This window comes from Musa acuminata, chromosome BXJ2-9 (genome assembly GCF_036884655.1).
Source record: "Musa acuminata AAA Group cultivar baxijiao chromosome BXJ2-9, Cavendish_Baxijiao_AAA, whole genome shotgun sequence".
Lineage (NCBI taxonomy): Eukaryota > Viridiplantae > Streptophyta > Magnoliopsida > Zingiberales > Musaceae > Musa > Musa acuminata.
Window position 1 is genome coordinate 4459527 of NC_088346.1, and position 22543 is coordinate 4482069.

Consider the following 22543-nt stretch of genomic DNA (forward strand, 5'->3'; position numbering starts at 1 on the left):
ATCACGTTGGGAGTTCGAGAGTTCGACGGAAGTTCGGACGGTCGTCGGAGGTTCTGCGAGAACAGATCCGAGAAGTCCAGAAGCTTGCCAAGCGAAGCTCGTCGGAACTCGCCAAGTGGATCGTCGCAAAGTCCAGGAGTTTGCCAGAAGTCCGCAGGAGCATCACCGAGGATTCATCGGATGATCGACGGAAGTTCGCCGGAAACTTGCCGGAAGAAGCAATTGACGCACCGAAGCAAAGCTGCAGAAATTGTCTTAGATTTAATCGTAGTTAGCACGTTGATTAAGTTGGAAAATGGGAGGTGATCCCATTGGCTTAATCTTGGGGCAATTGGGCCCCTGAAAGATTGAAATTGGGTCGAATGGAGCTAACCATTCGGACCCTGATTGCACCAAGAGGTGCAACCGCCCAGGCCAGGAGGTGGCACCGCCTGGGCTAAGCCTCCCAGCGAGACTGGGCGGTGCAACCTCCCCAGCCAGGAGGTAGCACCGCCTGAGCTCACTCTTCGAGCAAGACTGGGCGGTGCAACCTCCCTGACAGAGAGGTAGCACCGCCTGAGCTCAGTCTTCGAGCAAGACTGGGCGGTGCAACCTCCCTGACAGAGAGGTGGCACCGCCTGAGCTCGGTCTTCGAGCTCTGGCAGAGAGGTGCAACCGCCGCAGTCAAGAGGTGGCACCGCCTGGGCTCAGTCTTCGAGCTCTGCCAGGCGGTGCAACCTCTCCAGTCAAGAGGTGCAACCGCCTGATCCCAGAATTCCGGGATTTCATCGTTTTGAGCTCCAAATTTGAATTGGGTTGGGGCCTATAAATACCCCACCCATTCAGCACTGAAGAGACACAGACCTACACCGAAATCTTGATCTTTTCTGTGATTCTAAGAGCTCAAAAGTGTTGTAAAGCCTTTAAGTCTCCTCATTCTGTTCTTTAAGTTTTGAGTTGTAAAGTGAGGAGAGAAAGGTCTGTAAAGGTTGTCTCCTGAGCCTGTCAAAAGGAGAGAAACTGTAAAAGGACAGTTGGCCTTCGCCTATTGAAGGAAGGCCTCTAGTTGACGTCGGTGACCTTGTCGGTGGAGGAAGCCAAAAGTGGAGTAGGTCAAGACTGACCGAACCACTCTAAATCTCTGGTTTGCGTTTATTTTGAGCAATTTATCATTACTGCAAACCTCCTTCATAACTACTGCTCTCTGCGCTTTTACGAACAAGTTCTAACTGCTGTTCTTTCCAAATCTGCATTCAGACGTAAATCGGTGTTTTCGTATATTACAATTTACGTTTACGTTTTGATTCTGCAAAACTGTCTTCTGCGCCTTCACGAACAAGTTTCTAAGTGCTGATCTGTCCGAATCTGCTTTCAGACGTAAACCAGTGTTTACATTGCAGTTTACGTTTATGCCTTGATTTTGCAAAACTGTCTTCTGCGCTTTTACGAACGAGTTTCTAAGTTCAGATCCCTTTAAAACTGCGTCTAGACGTAAAATTGCGTTTAGACGTAAAACTGCCCAAACTGTGTTTAGACGTAAACTGAGTTTAGACGTAAATCTGCGTTTAGACGTAAATCTACGTTTAGACGTAAATCTACGTTTAGACGTAAAACTGCGTTTAGACGCAAACTACGTTTAAAACGTAAAACTGCGTTTTAGACGTAAACTGAGTTTAGACGTAAATCTGCGTTAAGACGTAAATCTGCGTTTAGACGTAAATCTGCGTTTAGACGCAAACTGCATTTAAACGTAAATTGTGTTTAGACGTAAACTGCATTGAATCTTAAGTAATCTTAAAATCGGCTTTTACATCGAAATCGTTTTTATCGAACGAACGCAGCTTTCATTTTTTAATCGCTGAAAGATTTCCGCTGCACTAATTCACCCCCCCCCCCCCTCTTAGTGCTCTCGATCCTAACAATTGGTATCAGAGCAAGGTTAACTCTCTAACGGATTAAAACCCAAAGAGAAATGGCATACGCCGGAAACCAAGAGGGGCATTCTATTACGCATCCACCCATGTTCAGTGGGACGGACTACACCTACTGGAAGACCCGAATGAGGATCTTTCTTATTTATATGGATTTTGAACTGTGGAATCTTGTCGAAAACGGATTTTCGAAGTCTTCTCTTCCAATGATCGATTGGAATGATTTGGAGAAGAAGGCTTTCGCTCTTAATGCAAAGGCTATGAATGCCTTATTTTATGCACTTGATAAAAACGAGTTTAACCGTGTTTCAACTTGTGAAACTGCATTTGATATTTGGCACACACTCGAAGTGACCCATGAGGGCACAAGTAGAGTAAAAGAGTCAAAAATCAATTTGTTGTTACATTCTTCCGAACTTTTTCGGATGAAACCGAGTGAAACCATTGGCGACATGGTTACCCGTTTCACGGATGTTGTCAACGGTCTAAAAGGATTCGGAAAGAGCTTTTCGGATTTTGAACTTGTTAATAAGATACTAAGATCCCTTCCCAAGAGTTGGGATCTCAAAGTCACTGCTATTCAAGAGGTAAAAGATTTGCGAAATTTCCCTCTTGAAGAATTAATCGGGTAATTAATGACCTACGAAATGACTTGTATGTGATTAAGAATGTTGTGCTTCGAAACTAAAAGTTTTGAAAACCTTGTGCTTTGATTTCATTCAGAATTAGGAATGTTGATGTGTCCGAATAGATAAACTTGCTAAAATTATTTTTCGGACTATATTGAATTATCAAATCACTTGATTGCCATGTTTCTATGTGAAAATCTGCAACAAAATCTTATCCGAATGCATCTTATTTATTCGATTGCTATAAAACAGATTTTCTCATACACTTTCATGAATAAATTTGATGAAGTGATGTGTATGTATTCCATCCTGCAAAATCTTTACAAAAAAGGGGAATAAGTATTTAAAGCAATCTATGTAAAATTACTCTATAAGCTTACCAATATTATTTTCCTGGTATCATAATTACTATGCTTTTTGTTGATGACAAAGGGGGAGAAATACATGAATTGATAAACACTGCTATGATTAGAAATACTATGAGTGATGCTATAAACACTGCTATGATTATGCCATCCTTGCATCACCAAGAAATATATGAACATGTGCTAAAGTTTGCATTATGCCCTGAGTTGATATCTTATCATGTGAAGAAAATGCAAAACTTTCTAGAATATTTCAAATGTGTGCATCATGTAATAGTGCTTCACAGCTTTATATAATAATGTCCAAACTACATGATGAATAGTTACAAACACAATCATACAAACTTGATGATATATGTCAAGCCTTGACATCATCTTTGAAGAGATACATCATGAGTATCATGATGGGAGTATTGATAAGTTTAACTGATCTAACTTATCAATACGTCACTTGAATTCTTGGGTCTTGAATTCAAGGTTGACTTATCTCAACTATGGCATATAGACAGGGGGAGTTAAGGATAACTCCATTATCAATTGATTGTCATCATCAAAAAGGGAGAGATTGTTGAATCTCGGATTTTGATGATGAAGTCAATTGTCATTTGTTGTCTAATCTATGTGTTGAGATAAGTGTGCAGGATTAACTACGATGAAAGTTAGACAAGCAGCAGGAGTTGCGCCGGAGTCAAGTTCATGATCACGTTGGGAGTTCGAGAGTTCGACGGAAGTTCGGACGGTCGTCGGAGGTTCTGCGAGAACAGATCCGAGAAGTCCAGAAGCTTGCCAAGCGAAGCTCGTCGGAACTCGCCAAGTGGATCGTCGCAAAGTCCAGGAGTTTGCCGGAAGTCCGCAGGAGCATCACAGAGGATTCATCGGATGATCGACGGAAGTTCGCCGGAAACTTGCCGGAAGAAGCGATTGACGCACCGAAGCAAAGCTGCAGAAATTGTCTTAGATTTAATCGTAGTTAGCACGTTGATTAAGTTGGAAAATGGGAGGTGATCCCATTGGCTTAATCTTGGGGCAATTGGGCCCCTGAAAGATTGAAATTGGGTCGAATGGAGCTAACCATTCGGACCCTGATTGCACCAAGAGGTGCAACCGCCCAGGCCAGGAGGTGGCACCGCCTGGGCTAAGCCTCCCAGCGAGACTGGGCGGTGCAACCTCCCCAGCCAGGAGGTAGCACCGCCTGAGCTCAGTCTTCGAGCAAGACTGGGCGGTGCAACCTCCCTGACAGAGAGGTAGCACCGCCTGAGCTCAGTCTTCGAGCAAGACTGGGCGGTGCAACCTCCCTGACAGAGAGGTGGCACCGCCTGAGCTCGGTCTTCGAGCTCTGGCAGAGAGGTGCAACCGCCTCAGTCAAGAGGTGGCACCGCCTGGGCTCAGTCTTCGAGCTCTGCCAGGCGGTGCAACCTCTCCAGTCAAGAGGTGCAACCGCCTGATCCCAGAATTCCGGGATTTGATCGTTTTAAGCTCCAAATTTGAATTGGGTTGGGGCCTATAAATACCCCACCCATTCAGCACTGAAGAGACACAGACCTACACCGAAATCTTGATCTTTTCTGTGATTCTAAGAGCTCAAAAGTGTTTTAAAGCCTTTAAGTCTCCTCATTCTGTTCTTCAAGTTTTGAGTTGTAAAGTGAGGAGAGAAAGGTCTGTAAAGGTTGTCTCCTGAGCCTGTCAAAAGGAGAGAAACTGTAAAAGGACAGTTGGCCTTCGCCTATTGAAGGAAGGCCTCTAGTTGACGTCGGTGACCTCGTCGGTGGAGGAAGCCAAAAGTGGAGTAGGTCAAGACTGACCGAACCACTCTAAATCTCTGGTTTGCGTTTATTTTGAGCACTTTATCATTACTGCAAACCTCCTTCATAACTACTGCTCTCTGCGCTTTTACGAACAAGTTCTAACTGCTGTTCTTTCCAAATCTGCATTCAGACGTAAATCGGTGTTTTCGTACATTACAGTTTACGTTTACGTTTTGATTCTGCAAAACTGTCTTCTGCGCCTTCACGAACAAGTTTCTAAGTGCTGATCTGTCCGAATCTGCTTTCAGACGTAAACCAGTGTTTTCGTATGATATTTACATTGCAGTTTACGTTTACGCCTTGATTTTGCAAAACTGTCTTCTGCGCTTTTACGAACGAGTTTCTAAGTTCAGATCCCTTTAAAACTGCGTCTAGACATAAAATTGCGTTTAGACGTAAAACTGCCCAAACTGTGTTTAGACGTAAACTGAGTTTAGACGTAAATCTGCGTTTAGACGTAAATCTACGTTTAGACGTAAATCTACGTTTAGACGTAAAACTGCGTTTAGACGCAAACTACGTTTAAAACGTAAAACTGCGTTTTAGACGTAAACTGAGTTTAGACGTAAATCTGCGTTTAGACGTAAATCTGCGTTTAGACGTAAATCTGCGTTTAGACGCAAACTGCATTTAAACGTAAATTGTGTTTAGACGTAAACTGCATTGAATCTTAAGTAATCTTAAAATCGGCTTTTACATCGAAATCGTTTTTATCGAACGAACGCAGCTTTCATTTTTTAATCGCTGAAAGATTTTCGCTGCACTAATTCACCCCCCCCCCCCCCCCCTCTTAGTGCTCTCGATCCTAACAATTGGTATAAGAGCAAGGTTAACTCTCTAACGGATTAAAACCCAAAGAGAAATGGCATACGTCGGAAACCAAGAGGGGCATTCTATTACGCGTCCACCCATGTTCAGTGGGACGGACTACACCTACTGGAAGACCCGAATGAGGATCTTTCTTATTTCTATGGATTTTGAACTGCGGAATCTTGTCGAAAACGGATTTTCGAAGTCTTCTCTTCCAATGATCGATTGGAATGATTTGGAGAAGAAGGCTTTCGCTCTTAATGCAAAGGCTATGAATGCCTTATTTTGTGCACTTGATAAAAACGAGTTTAACCGTGTTTCAACTTGTGAAACTGCATTTGATATTTGGCACACACTCGAAGTGACCCATGAGGGCACAAGTAGAGTAAAAGAGTCAAAAATCAATTTGTTGTTACATTCTTTCGAACTTTTTCGGATGAAACCGAGTGAAATCATTGGCGACATGTTTACCCGTTTCACGGATGTTGTCAACGGTCTAAAAGGACTCGGAAAGAGCTTTTCGGATTTTGAACTTGTTAATAAGATACTAAGATCCCTTCCCAAGAGTTGGGATCTCAAAGTCACTGCTATTCAAGAGGCAAAAGATTTGCGAAATTTCCCTCTTGAAGAATTAATCGGGTCATTAATGACCTACGAAATGACTTGTATGTGATTAAGAATGTTGTGCTTCGAAACTAAAAGTTATGAAAACCTTGTGCTTTGATTTCATTCAGAATTAGGAATGTTGATGTGTCCGAATAGATAAACTTGCTAAAATTATTTTTCGGACTATATTGAATTATCAAATCACTTGATTGCCATGTTTCTATGTGAAAATCTGAAACAAAATCTTATCCGAATGCATCTTATTTATTCGAATGCTATAAAACAGATTTTCTCGTACACTTTCATGAATAAATTTGATGAAGTGATGTGTATGTATTCCATCCTGCAAAATCTTTACAAAAAAGGGGAATAAGTATTTAAAGCAATCTATGTAAAATTACTCTATAAGCTTACCAATATTATTTTCCTGGTATCATAATTACTATGCTTTTTGTTGATGACAAAGGGGGAGAAATACATGAATTGATAAACACTGCTATGATTAGAAATACTATGAGTGATGCTATAAACACTGCTATGATTATGCCATCCTTGCATCACCAAGAAATATATGAACATGTGCTAAAGTTTGCATTATGCCCTGAGTTGATATCTTATCATGCGAAGAAAATGCAAAACTTTCTAGAATATTTCAAATGTGTGCACCATGTAATAGTGCTTCACAGCTTTATATAATAATGTCCAAATTACATGATGAATAGTTACAAACACAATCATACAAACTTGATGATGTATGTCAAGCCTTGACATCATCTTTGAAGAGATACATCATGAGTATCATGATGGGAGTATTGATAAGTTTAACTGATCTAACTTATCAATACGTCACTTGAATTCTTGGGTCTTGAATTCAAGGTTGACTTATCTCAACTATGGCATATAGACAGGGGGAGTTAAGGATAACTCCATTATCAATTGATTGTCATCATCAAAAAGGGGGAGATTGTTGAATCTCGGATTTTGATGATGAAGTCAATTGTCATTTGTTGTCTAATCTATGTGTTGAGATAAGTGTGCAGGATTAACTACGATGAAAGTTAGACAAGCAGCAGGAGTTGCGCCGGAGTCAAGTTCATGATCACGTTGGGAGTTCGAGAGTTCGACGGAAGTTCGGACGGTCGTCGGAGGTTCTGCGAGAACAGATCCGAGAAGTCCAGAAGCTTGCCAAGCGAAGCTCGTCGGAACTCGCCAAGTGGATCGTCGCAAAGTCCAGGAGTTTGCCAGAAGTCCGCAGGAGCATCACCGAGGATTCATCGGATGATCGACGGAAGTTCGCCGGAAACTTGCCGGAAGAAGCAATTGACGCACCGAAGCAAAGCTGCAGAAATTGTCTTAGATTTAATCGTAGTTAGCACGTTGATTAAGTTGGAAAATGGGAGGTGATCCCATTGGCTTAATCTTGGGGCAATTGGGCCCCTGAAAGATTGAAATTGGGTCGAATGGAGCTAACCATTCGGACCCTGATTGCACCAAGAGGTGCAACCGCCCAGGCCAGGAGGTGGCACCGCCTGGGCTAAGCCTCCCAGCGAGACTGGGCGGTGCAACCTCCCCAGCCAGGAGGTAGCACCGCCTGAGCTCACTCTTCGAGCAAGACTGGGCGGTGCAACCTCCCTGACAGAGAGGTAGCACCGCCTGAGCTCAGTCTTCGAGCAAGACTGGGCGGTGCAACCTCCCTGACAGAGAGGTGGCACCGCCTGAGCTCGGTCTTCGAGCTCTGGCAGAGAGGTGCAACCGCCGCAGTCAAGAGGTGGCACCGCCTGGGCTCAGTCTTCGAGCTCTGCCAGGCGGTGCAACCTCTCCAGTCAAGAGGTGCAACCGCCTGATCCCAGAATTCCGGGATTTCATCGTTTTGAGCTCCAAATTTGAATTGGGTTGGGGCCTATAAATACCCCACCCATTCAGCACTGAAGAGACACAGACCTACACCGAAATCTTGATCTTTTCTGTGATTCTAAGAGCTCAAAAGTGTTGTAAAGCCTTTAAGTCTCCTCATTCTGTTCTTCAAGTTTTGAGTTGTAAAGTGAGGAGAGAAAGGTCTGTAAAGGTTGTCTCCTGAGCCTGTCAAAAGGAGAGAAACTGTAAAAGGATAGTTGGCCTTCGCCTATTGAAGGAAGGCCTCTAGTTGACGTCGGTGACCTCGTCGGTGGAGGAAGCCAAAAGTGGAGTAGGTCAAGACTGACCGAACCACTCTAAATCTCTGGTTTGCGTTTATTTTGAGCACTTTATCATTACTGCAAACCTCCTTCATAACTACTGCTCTCTGCGCTTTTACGAACAAGTTCTAACTGCTGTTCTTTCCAAATCTGCATTCAGACGTAAATCGGTGTTTTCGTACATTACAGTTTACGTTTACGTTTTGATTCTGCAAAACTGTCTTCTGCGCCTTCACGAACAAGTTTCTAAGTGCTGATCTGTCCGAATCTGCTTTCAGACTTAAACCAGTGTTTTCGTACGATATTTACATTGCAGTTTACGTTTACGCCTTGATTTTGCAAAACTGTCTTCTGCGCTTTTACGAACGAGTTTCTAAGTTCAGATCCCTTTAAAACTGCGTCTAGATGTAAAATTGCGTTTAGACGTAAAACTGCCCAAACTGTGTTTAGACGTAAACTGAGTTTAGACGTAAATCTGCGTTTAGACGTAAATCTACGTTTAGACGTAAAACTGCGTTTAGACGCAAACTACGTTTAAAACGTAAAACTGCGTTTTAGACGTAAACTGAGTTTAGACGTAAATCTGCGTTTAGACGCAAAACTGTGTTTAGATGCAAACTGCATTTAAACGTAAATTGTGTTTAGACGTAAACTGCATTGAATCTTAAGTAATCTTAAAATCGACTTTTACATCGAAATCGTTTTTATCGAACGAACGCAGCTTTCATTTTTTAATCGCTGAAAGATTTCCGCTGCACTAATTCACCCCCCCCCTCTTAGTGCTCTCGATCATAACACCTTGGTTAGTATTTTTTTAACATATCATATTAATACTATTAAGAGGATTGAAACCCAAAATGTTATGATAAATTGTCAAAGTCATTATCAACTGACACTTCATCTAATAAATTTTAAATCTAAAGTATTAACCACTGTAATATAAAAGTTATTTATAAATCTTAATTCTCTAACAATTAATTTCTAATCAAAATCTTAATTTTAGTTGAACTTTTTTTAATATTTAAAATCTAAATATTTCTCTAAATACTTAGAACCCTAACAGAACCCTAACAGATATAGCGATAGAAACGCCGGCTACTCTTTCTCTCTCTTTCAATTACTAAAAGCCTTGCCTTTTTCTCTGATTTCTACATCGATAATTAGGCATTAGCACCATGGGAAGGCGAAAGCTCCCCTTCACGATGATCGACAAGAAGAGCCGCCGGCAGATAACCTTCTCCAAGCGCCGCAAGGGGCTGTACAGGAAGGCGTCCTACCTTTGCTCTCAAGGCTACGACATGGCCATCATTGCCATGTCTTCCGTCGGCAACGCCTTCGCCTTCGCAAACCCCGATATCGACACCGTCATCCGCCGCTACGTACGCGATGGGCATCCCATCGACTTTGGCAAAGAAGAAGAACAAGGAGGAGAGGTTGCAGCAGTAGTGCCAGTAGACAACCGGGCCACGACTTTGGGCGTTTTGCATGGCAGCGGCCCAACGCTGGATCTGGTTACGACGCCGAAAGCCGGCAAAGAAGCCGCGACGAGCAGCAGGATGATCGGGGAAGAAACGGTGACGAAGGCCAGCATACTGGAAGACCAACGGTTCTGGTGGAACAAGTCGCTCGATCATCTCACGGTGGAGGATCTGCGAGAGCTCGAGAAGGCGATGGTGGAGCTGCGGAACAAGGCGCAAGAACGTGCAGATCTTATCTTGAGATCGACGACGCTCAGCCTCGGGCGATTATAATTGTGCATATGTAGCAAATTACTTTTAGATTATCTGATCAGAGTAACATTACCTTAGTCAAGTTGACTCTGATGTGATAAGTCAAACTCACTCTATGTTACTGTTCAGACCAATTCAGATGAGGAGTCAACATGAATCGTCTTAGACAAGATAACTGAGGCCAATGATTTTGACTTGTCCCACTGCAAAATGTTGCAGCTCTTTTTTCTGAAGATGATTCCCAAAGAGTATAAATCAAATCTAAACATGGATGGATAGCTACTGATAGAATGGATTGCAGGCAGTCTATTTGTTGACTTTCACAGTCTTTGGTCTGTCCTTATGTTAGCAGCCAGAAGCACAATGTCAACAGATCTTTCTGCTTCAGATCCCTCTGTAGGCCGCTGGACACCTCGAGCTTTCAGACCTGAACCTGGAAAGCTCATGGGCTGTGTCACACAGCAAATTGGACTCAGGCAAGTAATCTTTCCCTTTTGTACACAGCAAAAGATGCATGCAGACAGCTTTGGGTAGTGAAACAGTGTCATGCATTGCACCACAGAAAGAAACTGATTCCTTGGATTCTGCCAGCCCCTACTTTGCTTGACAGCAAAGATAAGCTTTCAGACAAGACTTCTTTCTGCGATGGCTCCAAACTCTGCAACAAGAACACAGGTTAGGCATCGTGTTTATCTCTTCTCAGAGGAGGAAATGATAGTTGGTATGAGAAGGTTTAGAAAGAGATTACTCACAACATCCTTCATGAATTGATTCATGGAAGCCACAAGAATTCTGAGACTTACGCGATGAAGTTTCATTTGTCTACAGACGGTGGTGGGGCGTCTGAAGCACTCCTAATTGGTAAGACAACCAAGAAATGTCCTTCTTTGCGTGTTGCCTTTGCATTTTCTGGGGGTTATATTCACGTAATCTGTATGTCCTCTACAGTATCATGTCAGAATCCTAAATGATGTGCTAAAGAACAAATCTTTTTAAGCTCGGACATGACCTGTTTCCTTGCAGCGAGATGGTCCATAGGAACGATCACATGTGGGAAGGAGTTCACATCCAGTAGTGTCTCCTTGCAGAAGCTTCAACCCAACGCTTGGACCTTCGATGTGAACATTAACTACCGCCGGCCTTGTCCCACTCGAGCTAATTTAATGCCCCCTCCACTAGGAATCATCTCCAGCGTCATCTCTTTGTAGGGAACTACAGACAGGTCTCCTGCGCTTCTTTTACCTGCAGCCGAGTGTGACAGCATCCATAAGAAACATCGATATGGACTGATAAGCTGACAGCCGACTAATTTACATGGCCACAAAAGGTACGAGGGAGCAATAATTGCCGACTAATTTGTATGCCATTCATCACCCTGTCGTGATACACTAGCAATTCCCACTCGCACAGCTTGGCAAGGAAAACGAGGAAGAAATGACAAGAAGAGTCATGGGGTTTGTCAGCTGGTTCCCACCGTCTCTCCTCGACATAAATACATATCCCATCAGTTGTCGATGCCGCATTCTCATCTATAATCTCTCTCCCTCTCTCTCGATACATACGTTTGCATTGAGAGAACAATGTTGTTGGAGAGAAGTCTTGTTTTTGTGGTTCTTCTGGTGGTGTTTGGGGCAGAGAAGAGTTTGGCACGGAGTGGAGGACTGAGCAGAGGGAGTTTTCCCAAGGGGTTCGTCTTTGGAACTGCTTCATCATCTTACCAGGTGATTGTTTGACCTTCTTCCTTGGAGACACTGTATCTATTTTGCTATGTATGAGATATCAATGAAGGATTGGTGTTCTCTTTCCACTCATAGCTCTCTATTTTACATGGTACGATTTCTTTCTTCGTTTTCCGTGTTTTGATTTCAGCTATTAAAGGAATAAGAATGCTAAAGAGATTAATAACAGTAAGCAAAGCAATGATAAGCACCAGAGCAGAGAAAACAAATCATTAGAATGAATGGAAGAAGAGTAATAGTTATGCTTAACCATTGAATGCATCTCCTCCAAATGTTATCCTTTCTTCTCAGTACGAAGGAGCAGTGAAGGAGGATGGAAGAGGGAGAACGGTGTGGGATGCCTTTGCTCATTCCTTCGGTACGCCATTAGTCTTCATTTCACGCCTCCTTGAGAGGAAAAGCCCCATTATCCAACTATGCAAGCTTTTCTTCTTCTAACAAGCATTCAACTATGAAATGTCAACGAATGTTATCAGTAGAAAAGCTTGCTCATATTGAGTTTTGCAGGGAAGGTGATCGATTTCAGCAACGCCGACGTCGCTGTTGATCAATACCATCGGTTCCATGTACTTCATCTTCACCAAAAGCTCCTGCTATTCTGTGATTTGTAGCACTGACATCCTTGTCGATTGCAATTACAGGAGGATATTCAACTTATGAAAGACATGGGAATGGATGCTTATAGGTTTTCTATCGCATGGTCACGAATTTTCCCAAGTAATAACTCACTCTCTCGATCACAATTTCCATACCATTTCTATAATGTATACGCTTTTAGTGGATTATTTTCATACCATTTCCTTGGTTGCTTATTACTCAGTGTGTGATAGCTTTCTGAATATTATGGTATGAGACATTAATGAGCAACACAGAGTCATGCAAGTTCACAACTGTTCATCATCGGCATAATTAAGTAGGAATAACTTAGCATAAGAGGCTAAAGAAATTCTAGGCTTATCTTAAGAACTCTGAAACGAATCAATCTCATGACTTTGTTCAGTATGATTCCTCTTTATTGTAGGAAGGTCATTTTGGATGTCGACTTGCATCTATGAAAGAGGATTACAAGTTTAATGATATCTTAGTCAAAACTAGATGAAAACTTCTAAGGAGGACATGCAAAAAAGAGTCAACAACAACAAATAACAACAAACAACAACAACAACAACAAAACCATAAAAATGGAATTTGCAGAAGACACAGAGAAGGGAGAATAGAACTTTTAGCATAGAGCATGATGTTGTTCTCAGGTCAAGCAAATTTTGCATCTGACAAGACTGTTTTCTTTTGATGTATTTGCAGATGGTACTGGTGTGGTTAATCAGGCAGGGATCGACCATTACAATAAGTTAATCGATGCTTTGCTAGCTAATGGTAATCGGTTATCACAAGAGAAACTCTTTATGAACTTGCAAATTGTTATAGTTGGTATCATATAATCTCTAATAATTATCGATTTGCAGGGATCGAACCGTATGTGACTCTATATCACTGGGACCTTCCTCAAGCCTTAGCTGATAGATACAATGGATGGCTTGATCGCCAGATTATGTGAGGTTTTAAAGCTATGATAGAAAAGTAGCTCCAAGGATTTAATTGTTACGGCAGAGCCGGCTAACATCTTTCTCCGAAAAGAAATTAAAATTTTAGATTTGATGATATTTATTTATATCTTTGATATATTTCATTTCTATATGACTTGAATCAAAAAGAAACTTTCTTTCGGATAAAAATTTTCTTCATGTTTTCTTAGAAAATCTTGGTAAGATTGTAGTAGATGTTTCCATATGGAAACTTATAAAACATGAAAAAGACACGGTAATGTAATAGAAATTTTATTAAAATAGAAAAAATAAAAATAAAAATAAAATTACAAGCTATATAACTACAAATGCTCCACACTTTCTGAATTGCTTCTAGCATAGGTTCAAGTCCATGGTAAAGACATCAGATATCTTCTGATTAATGTAAAACAAGTGTACATGATTCTTGTCTTTAGTTACACTTTGCATGTGTGAATGATACATTGTGACAATTGCAGAGAGGACTATGCAAACTATGCAGAGACATGCTTTAAGGCATTTGGGGACAGAGTCAAGCACTGGATGACCCTTAATGAGCCCCACACCTTCGCAGTTCAAGGCTTTGATGTGGGGCTGCAAGCCCCCGGCCGCTGCTCCATTCCCCTTCTGTTGTTCTGCAGAGCAGGGAATTCAGCAACAGAGCCATACGTTGTTGCCCATAATGTTCTTCTCTCACATGCCACTGTATCTGACATCTACAGGAGGAAGTACAAGGTATGACAACATTTTTGCTGCCAATTCCATTGTCATAACAGTTTTGCATGCCATTGGAAGTTTAGAAAACAATCGAATTGCAGTAAGAGATGCTGAGTTTCTTAACAATGCATGCTTTGATGTTGAAGATCATGTTTAGTCTCATAATGATAATGGGTTGGAGAGTTGGGAGCAAAAACCTCATAAGGAGCGAAAATGAATCCACTCCAAGAGGTGCTTTTCGGGATCCATCTTTCGACATAGAGCCGATAATTATTTATAGCTCAAAGGGATTGTCATGGGCTTAGAAGAGACTTTGGCTCCCCCTCTCATGCCCATATTTAGTCTCATATTAGTTGTAGAGTTGGAGAGTCAGATCCTAATAAAGAGCCAAAGATGAATTGATTTAAAAGACGTATGGGCTCACCACAGCAAAAAAATTCCTCGCGACTCAAAAAGCTTGAGATGGTAATGATTAATATCAAGTTTATCAAATTTGATTTTGAATGCACATTTACATATAATTGACCAAAAGCATCATTGCTGATATGCAGCAAAATCAACAAGGATCAGTTGGCATAGCTTTTGATGCAATGTGGTTTGAACCCATGTCAGATTCCCCCACCGACATTGATGCCACCCAAAGAGCACAAGACTTTCAGTTTGGATGGTGAGGCCACTCTTTCTGCTTATGTGTTCTACTATTTCTGATCTTGAAGTGGTTTGACAACTTTATTCTGCTACTACATTTTGGTGTTTTATACTCGGCATAAAATGTTAGTTCAGCATAATTAATATATGCAAAGACATATGATGAAGTACATGCATTCAAATATCTACTAAAACCTACCTGCTTCATTCAAATAACAGGTTCATGGATCCTCTGTTCTTTGGGGATTATCCAAGTTCAATGAGGACAAGAGTCGGAAACAGGCTACCCAAGTTCTCCACAGCTGAGGCTGCTCTGGTTAAGGGGTCATTGGATTTTGTGGGAGTAAACCATTACACCACATACTATGCCAAGCATAATTCAACCAATATAATTGGAATACTCCTCAATGATACCCTCGCAGATTCTGGTGCCATCACTCTTCGTAAGTCCACTTCATTTCATGAAGATTTACTTATGATACATAGTTGTTATGCACATGTTGTTTTAGGGATTGATCAGAAGTGGTTTAGGTTGTCTTCCTCATAGAGAGAGTTACCAAAAAGACAATGCATCATCCATAAAGTCCTAACTATCCGGGGATGTCTTTAGGTCACTCTATCGCTTCTCTTACTACTAATGATTATACCTCACCTAACTATAACATCCGTAGATCTCCTTAAGACATGTCCGAACTTGAATAATACCATTAAAGGAAATATAAGCATCGTTCTCTCTTTAGAAATTCTCATATTAACTATTTCTTCTCATCATGCAGCTTTCAAGGATGGAAAGGCAATTGGAGATAGGGTAATTCTCATCGACAATACTGGGGCAGATACATCTTCAATCTATCAACTATTTATAAACTTCTACTACTTCCAATTCTTATGTTTTAGCTTACAATTTTCTATGTTAAGTGTATAAGCTTGAAAAATGATGCTGTCATCGAACCATATGATGATTTTGGAGTGCAGGCTTCTTCGATATGGCTCTACATTGTACCTCAAGGGATAAGAAGGTTGATGAACTACATCAAGCAGAGGTATGGAAATCCTGTGGTTATCATCACAGAGAATGGTAAGTCTCATGCTTCTCAATGTGTTCAAGATTTCCTCCTACATGCATTAATTTTTGGAAGCTAACAATTTTGTGGCCAATGCGAAGGGATGGATGATTTCAACAATCCATTTATCTCGATTAAGGATGCTCTCAAGGACGATAAGCGAATCAGATACCACAATGATTATCTATCGAACTTGTCTGCCTCCATAAGGTAAGCCATCGCGGTATATGATTAAATAGTAGGATTGCATTAGAAATTCAAAAAGTGAGCATTAACACAATGGTGAAATTACTCCTTTGAGATCTGAAACATAACATATATATTCATTGATCCAATCCAAATCTCACATCGGCAAGAGCTTCTTGCTCTAGTATTATCCTTCAATCATATTGAAAACACAATCAGACATGTAAATTTAATTTTTCTTTTTCCTTCCAAAAAAAAATTTATAGGATGAGGTTTTGAATTCTCAACCTTAGATAAGCGGATTAGATACATCAAATCTTTGTGCTTTTTATAAAATAATTTCCAAATCTTCAAGCTGAGGTAAATCAAATCTTAACACCTTTTACTTGATTTGATTCATACTTTTTATAAAGTACATTTTACAGATCTTAGTATGGATTGTTAAGGGATATTTGATGTTGGTGGTGCCATAGCTGATTCAATTCAGTCCAATCTCAACTTCAACACTTGCTTAGAGAGAGAGAGAGAGAGAGAGAGAGAGAGAGAGAGAGAGAGAGATGGAACTAATGACATTTACTGCACTGCACCTAAACCATCTACTTTTTGGTATTCTATCATGCAGGCAAGATGGCTGCAATGTGCAGGGGTACTTTGCGTGGTCTCTTCTCGACAACTGGGAATGGGCCGCAGGATACACATCTAGATTTGGCCTCTACTTCATAGATTACAATGACAACCTTAAGAGATATCCGAAGAACTCAGTCGACTGGTTCAAGAAGCTGCTGAAGTCTGCCTGAGCTCTATTCACCCAACACATTATTGGAAAAGGATCATTTGTCATATCAGTAGTAGTAGTTATAAGCTTTGTTGTAAGCCAAATCCTATTGGGGTGTCTCTTCATTCTTGGGCTTCAAACATGAAGTCTTCACTTCTTTACAGTGTGGTGTGCACAATGCTCACATATTTGCAAGCACTAAGAGGACTTAATTTTGACCGCCATTTAATTTGTACCTCTTGTATTTAGAATATATACATATATATTTATTTCTGAGAATCGATTTCTAAAAAAAAAAGTTTTTCTTTTTGAATTTTTTTCAAAAAAAATTTATTTTTAGATTTCTTATTACGTGTCTCTAATATCTACGATGTTCTTGACTTTCCATCGACTCGTGTCCACTCTTTATGGATTGGTTCATGTGATGCACTCTTAAAAAATATGATTGTTATACTATTTTCAAGTTTATAATGCTTTTATTAAGGTGGAAAAAATAATGTAAGGCTATTCAAAACCATTATAGCAACTATAAGAATCATATTTTAAAATTTAGTGAATATATGTACGCACAGAATACATGTTCTTAGTAAATTAGAAGGATAGTTTAGCCTCTAAATGACTCTATCTTAAGTTAAAATTTAATATATATTTAGTTTTATATGTATCCTAGTCTTTTTATAAAATTTCATGATAATTAAAAAATATTTTGTCAGATAAAATAATAAGGTATTTATTTTCTTCTAGAATAATCAATTCATTTGATTTTAAAAATAAATTACTAAAAAATTAATGATAAAATCAAGATGAATTTTGAGGGCTAGTAAAGTTTATTTTATAAAAAAAATTATATCAAACATTTTTTTTATAAATTATTATAAATTAATAATTCGGGTTTTTAACTAACGCCTATACTTTTAATTTGATAGGTATATCGTTTCTTAGTATAATCAATCATTATAAAATATCTTTAATTGTTTTTTTTAAAAAAATATTATATATATTTATATCTTAAAAATAAATAATATGAAATATACATATTGGCAAAATTAAATGTCACAAAGAGCCACACAAGCCACCGTCACACAGATGAATGAATGGCAATCCCCGCGTTGCATTTTAATGAAGAGCGAGAAAGAGAAAGCAACATCCTGTTCTCATCTTCTCTTCAAATAATGGAGGTGGAGATGAAGGAGAAGGCGTACCGACAACCACACAGCGGGCGGGAGGAAGATGGCGGACTGGGGGCCGGTGGCGGTGGCGGTGCTGCTGTTCGTGCTGCTGACGCCGGGGGTGCTGTTTCAGCTGCCGGGCAACGAACGGGCGGTGGAGTTCGGCAGCTTCAAGACCAACGGCGTCGCCATCATCGTCCATGCCGTCCTCTACTTCGCTCTCATCACCATCTTCGTCGTCGCCGTCGGCGTCCACATCCACATCCGCTAAGTAGTCCTACGTCTACCCGATCGCGTAGCAGAGGAGGAGACGAAGTGATTCCCGATGACTCCGCACTGTAGAAATCTCTATATGTGATTTGAACTCGACTCTCTTGTTTGCTGTCTTTGGAATCTCCATGCAAGCTTGAACATGTTATGCCTCTCTGCATCACGCAATAACATGCTCATGTGCAAGTAAATCATCCGAAGCCATCAAACTCTTAAGCCAATCCGCTGGAACAATTTATTGAGTCTCCACAGTCTGCAAAGTCATCTTTCTACAAATCATATTAAAATTTATATCTTTTTTCCTGTAGTCTCTCATATTCGATGCGTTTGGATAATTGATCCATTAATTTATTATGTCTAAATAATAATAAAAAATACTAAGTCTCAAGCTAACATTAAGTCACCTATTAAATTTTTTGATAGTCAACAGGAGCTATTATCCAAATCAAGTGCAAAAACAGACATTTCATCAGCCCATTCATTTCATGAGAAAATTATAATGTGCGCAAAAAGCAAAGCTGGATTTAACTACATAAGTTTTTTAGTCAAAAAATTAGAAGTTAATGAGACAGTTTTTACTATTAAGATCGAATGGTCGAGTAAAATTAATATTTTAATTTTTCTTATTATAATTCCCCAAATCCTAATCACCAAATGGCAGCATCCAAGTCATCAAACAATCTCAATCAGCTTTGAGAAAAATAAATGGGATTTGCATTAATGTACTAAGTAAAAGAGATTGCATAAATGTCAACGGCAACAAACAAGTCCACATGTATGTTTAAGCTTGTAATCATAACTCAACGATAACTATATTGATAAGTCATATAATGTCTTAACTATCCGAGATCAATTTTGTACAAGACAATATCTTTATTTAACATTTATGATTACAATCCGTAAAGTTGCATCCGAGAAAGAAAGAGGTTGCACAGTAAAGAAGATGCTACATCCGATGTCTTGTTCCTTTCTACAAGCCTTTGAAGGTGGCAAGATCAACACAGTTTCACCAACCCTATCAATTCTCAAACAAAAGAGTGGCAGATACAACAATGTGGTGTCAAGAGGCCTAAGCTAGTCTTTCAGAAGAGCAGTGAGACGAAGCAGAGGCACATGACTAGCAAAAGCGGGCGGCACAAATGAGAAGCAACAGCCATGTCGATAGCAGGCACCGTCGAACCGACCACTGGAGGATTCAGCCTACCACCGTCACCGACATCATCACCACCACCGGCGTTTGGTGTACTTATTAAGCCTCCTGCTGTGCTGTAACCAAGACATGCACTGTTACAATCAGAAGTCTTTTGTTTTTGATGCAGATTGATGCTTCGGTAGGAAAATATAGATATGCTTGGACTTGTGACCCATCAATAAATGGTTATCTTTGGAAATCATTAATGTGTGTGAAGAAGGAACGTGATCAGACTTTGTAGCTCATATGATTTCCCTTAAACTTAATTGATATCCCAAACAGATCTGGCTAAATAAAAAGGAAGACTATAGACGTAGTTCTACTGCAGAATAAGTAGTTCGTAATAGGCTTACAGAACAAAACATCATCAACAAGAACAACTGTTGTGTTTAATATTAGAATGACTCGATTTATATGAGAAGCAAGAACAGAAGGAAAAACATATCCTGCCTATCATAAATCATAACGACGACGATACAATACTGTAACACTTGTGATAGTTAACAAACAAACTCGTTTGTTTACAGACAATCAGGAGTTTGCCTAAAGTCTATTGGTTCATGTAAATTAAGGTTTTACTGTCAAATCATAAACATCACCTGCATTGTGGTATAAGTATCGAAAGCATGCAAAGATCTCACATAGTGGAGAGTTGAGGAAGCATGTGATTTTTAAGCAATGATACAACCTTTTCAACTGAGGTGCTTTTTTAAAGGACAAAACAATCATCCCATGGATCATCAATATCTCACACAGTGTATAAAACAGATCGTTGGCCTACATTATTGTCGTCTCTAGCAACCTTAACCATATCGAAACAAAGGAATCACAAACGGGGGCTCTGTTGTGATACAAATTAGGGAGATAAGTGGATTTTGGCAGTGAAAATTAAAACGAGAGAAAGAGTTGACAGAGAGAGTTGAGGGAGAAAAGAGAAAGATTAAAGGAGCTTTATTTAGGTTGGAAAAACTAATGTTGTCAACTGTAACATCATATTGGGATTACAAACTTTTAAATAGCAATGCAAAACCATTACTCTAGAAAAAAACATATCTAAGTCTTTGAAGTATATAGCACGCTAAACAGTGATTGTGAACTTGAATGCAGCCTTACTGATCTAAAATGAGAATTCACGAGTTTCAATTAGCTTCAGGTCAGGTATCAGACTAACAAGAGCTGCAGGATATATAGATTTAGGATCAATGATCCAAAAAATCCATCATCTGAAAACTTCAGTCCTAAAATGAGGAAACACCCGAAAATTAACACCACCTCCGTACGAGGTAATAACAATGACCAAGACAAAGGAAGAATCAGATAATCATAAAATGCAGCTTGAGATGGTCGAAACTTAAACAAAACACACCTGATGACATAAGATACTTCAAGATGGTCCATGTCAATGTGTGTGTGTGTGTACATGCACCAAAGTAGCTTAACAAGTTCAAAACATAGATATACTAACCAATTAGCCATAACGTACACGAGTAACAAATCACAAGCAGACATTATTCACAACCTAGTTCTGAAAACCAATCAGATCAATATGTACCATATGATCTTTACCCATCTGATTAAAAAAAGATAATACTACATGTAGTTTCTTATCAATTGGTGTTTATTTTTTTATTATTTTTCAGTAATAACAGGCGGTGGGAGTCCATATACCACACTATCTACCAGTTTCAGAACTGGTATCGAATGAGTTGATTCAAAACACAATGTCTTAAAATAAATTCTTCATTCTTTCTAAAAAGAGCTTGTAACTTTATGTTTAGAAAGCAAGTATGACATACCTTATGGATGAAGGGTACGTGCAGGATCCATAACCTGAAGCAAAGTTTAACAAGAAAAATCAATTTAACATATCATCCTTTAAATGCCCAATTTTCATCTCAAACCACTGTTACCAATTCCTACAAGAAGAACCCCTACAGTAAAAAAAAATTCAGACAATAATCATATGAAGTCATATGAGAAATACAAATATTTCTAAAGTTCTTTTTACTATTTTTCTTGGAAAATCAATAAATACATATTGAGTCTCCAGAATTGAGAATACAATGTATATAACTCTACATGTTTGTTGAAAATTGAATATATCCTACATATCCTTTTAGGAAAATATAAAACTTCGACATGGTTTTTTTTCTTAATTTTCACATATATTATTTGCTTACAAAAATTTGCAGGGTTGTAATTCCTGTTTATTTTTTTCCCCGGAGGTGAAGACTACGGACAGGGGAATCTACAAACTCGCCATAGTGTGCATCTGAAGAATTCCGACGGCAGTAGTCAATTTCAGGCATACACTCCATCCATCACCGCGGCAGAAATAAGGAGAAGGAGAGAGATAGAGGGAGAGATAGAGAGAGAGCACTGACTGGGGTTCGAGATGGTGATGGTGGCGGTGCCATGGAAGTCGCAGGCGGCGGGGTTGGCGTTGGAGCGCTGGTAGTAGCTGTTGAAGGCGTAGGAGGCGTGGGAGGGCAGCGTGTTGGGGAGGTAGCAGAGGCCGTTGGGCTGCACCGGCGAGCAGTCCACGACCCCGGACCCGCACACTTGGTCCATCGCCGCCTCCAGCGCCATCGCCCCCGCCTCACTCCGCGCGACGCACCACGTCACCTCCTTCTCCGACCCTCTAATCATCCCCACCACCACCACCACCACCACAACTACCGCCGTCGCCACCACCTCCGCCTGTCCCCTCATCGCAACGTCGAAAAGAGAGAACGAATATTGGTGACTAGGGAAGTCCGGCAGCGATGCGGGAATATAACAGATAGTGAGCGCGCTTCACTTTTCTTTCTCTTCTCCTCTACGGGAATCGTCCACCGTTGGATATGTGCATTCTGGAATCAGACGGTAGACGAAGCCAGTAAAAGAAAGACAGTTGCCTGTCTTTTGATTGGATATAAAAAGCATATGAACTCTAATTGCTCTAACTGTGACGAAGTTACTTAAATACCCTCCGGTTTTTGGATACGTGGGCTTATGATGAGGGTAATCTTGGGATGCGAAGGACTGGGGGTTTGAGCGGGAACAGTTAGTTAGTTATCAAGAACTATGCATATATAAATGTACCTCGTTACGTATAAACATATTTTGGATGCAACAAATAAACTGTTATGAACAATATATAACATAACGTCAAAGAGATGTGGTAAAAAGGGATAATTTAAGATGGAGAAA

At 40.2% G+C, this 22543-nt stretch overlaps 4 protein-coding genes across 5 annotated transcripts; 3 read left to right on the top strand and 1 right to left on the bottom strand.

The window, feature by feature from the left end:
- The first annotated feature begins 9474 nt into the window (after positions 1 to 9474).
- On the top strand, positions 9475 to 10050 carry LOC135623988 (agamous-like MADS-box protein AGL29). The gene has a single exon (XM_065127459.1). It carries the CDS (start codon positions 9475 to 9477, stop codon positions 10048 to 10050), a length of 576 nt encoding a protein of 191 aa, XP_064983531.1.
- Positions 10051 to 11445: 1395 nt separating this feature from the next.
- LOC135622680 (beta-glucosidase 6-like) lies at positions 11446 to 16957 on the top strand. The gene is made up of 13 exons (XM_065124718.1): positions 11446 to 11750; positions 12060 to 12126; positions 12276 to 12334; positions 12410 to 12485; positions 13071 to 13142; positions 13232 to 13319; positions 13810 to 14065; positions 14599 to 14714; positions 14915 to 15138; positions 15472 to 15503; positions 15671 to 15773; positions 15861 to 15969; positions 16568 to 16957. The coding sequence occupies exons 1-13, from the start codon at positions 11610 to 11612 to the stop codon at positions 16740 to 16742; spliced, it is 1518 nt and encodes a 505-aa protein (XP_064980790.1). The 5' UTR covers positions 11446 to 11609; the 3' UTR covers positions 16743 to 16957.
- Positions 16958 to 17862: 905 nt separating this feature from the next.
- On the top strand, positions 17863 to 18302 carry LOC135622681 (uncharacterized). The gene has a single exon (XM_065124719.1). The coding sequence runs from the start codon at positions 17951 to 17953 to the stop codon at positions 18158 to 18160; it is 210 nt and encodes a 69-aa protein (XP_064980791.1). The 5' UTR covers positions 17863 to 17950; the 3' UTR covers positions 18161 to 18302.
- Positions 18303 to 18970: 668 nt separating this feature from the next.
- On the bottom strand, positions 18971 to 22525 carry LOC135622683 (major pollen allergen Ole e 10-like). 2 transcript variants are annotated; one of them, XM_065124725.1, is made up of 3 exons: positions 21736 to 22525; positions 21148 to 21181; positions 18971 to 19420 (listed from the first exon to the last, which is right to left on the bottom strand). In XM_065124725.1, exons 1-3 carry the CDS (start codon positions 22061 to 22063, stop codon positions 19381 to 19383), a joined length of 402 nt encoding a protein of 133 aa, XP_064980797.1. In that variant the 5' UTR covers positions 22064 to 22525; the 3' UTR covers positions 18971 to 19380. The 2 variants fall into 2 exon arrangements, with proteins under 2 accessions (XP_064980797.1, XP_064980796.1); XM_065124724.1 differs by having other exon boundaries at positions 18971 to 19425; positions 21736 to 22128.
- Between the last annotated feature and the right edge of the window lie 18 nt (positions 22526 to 22543).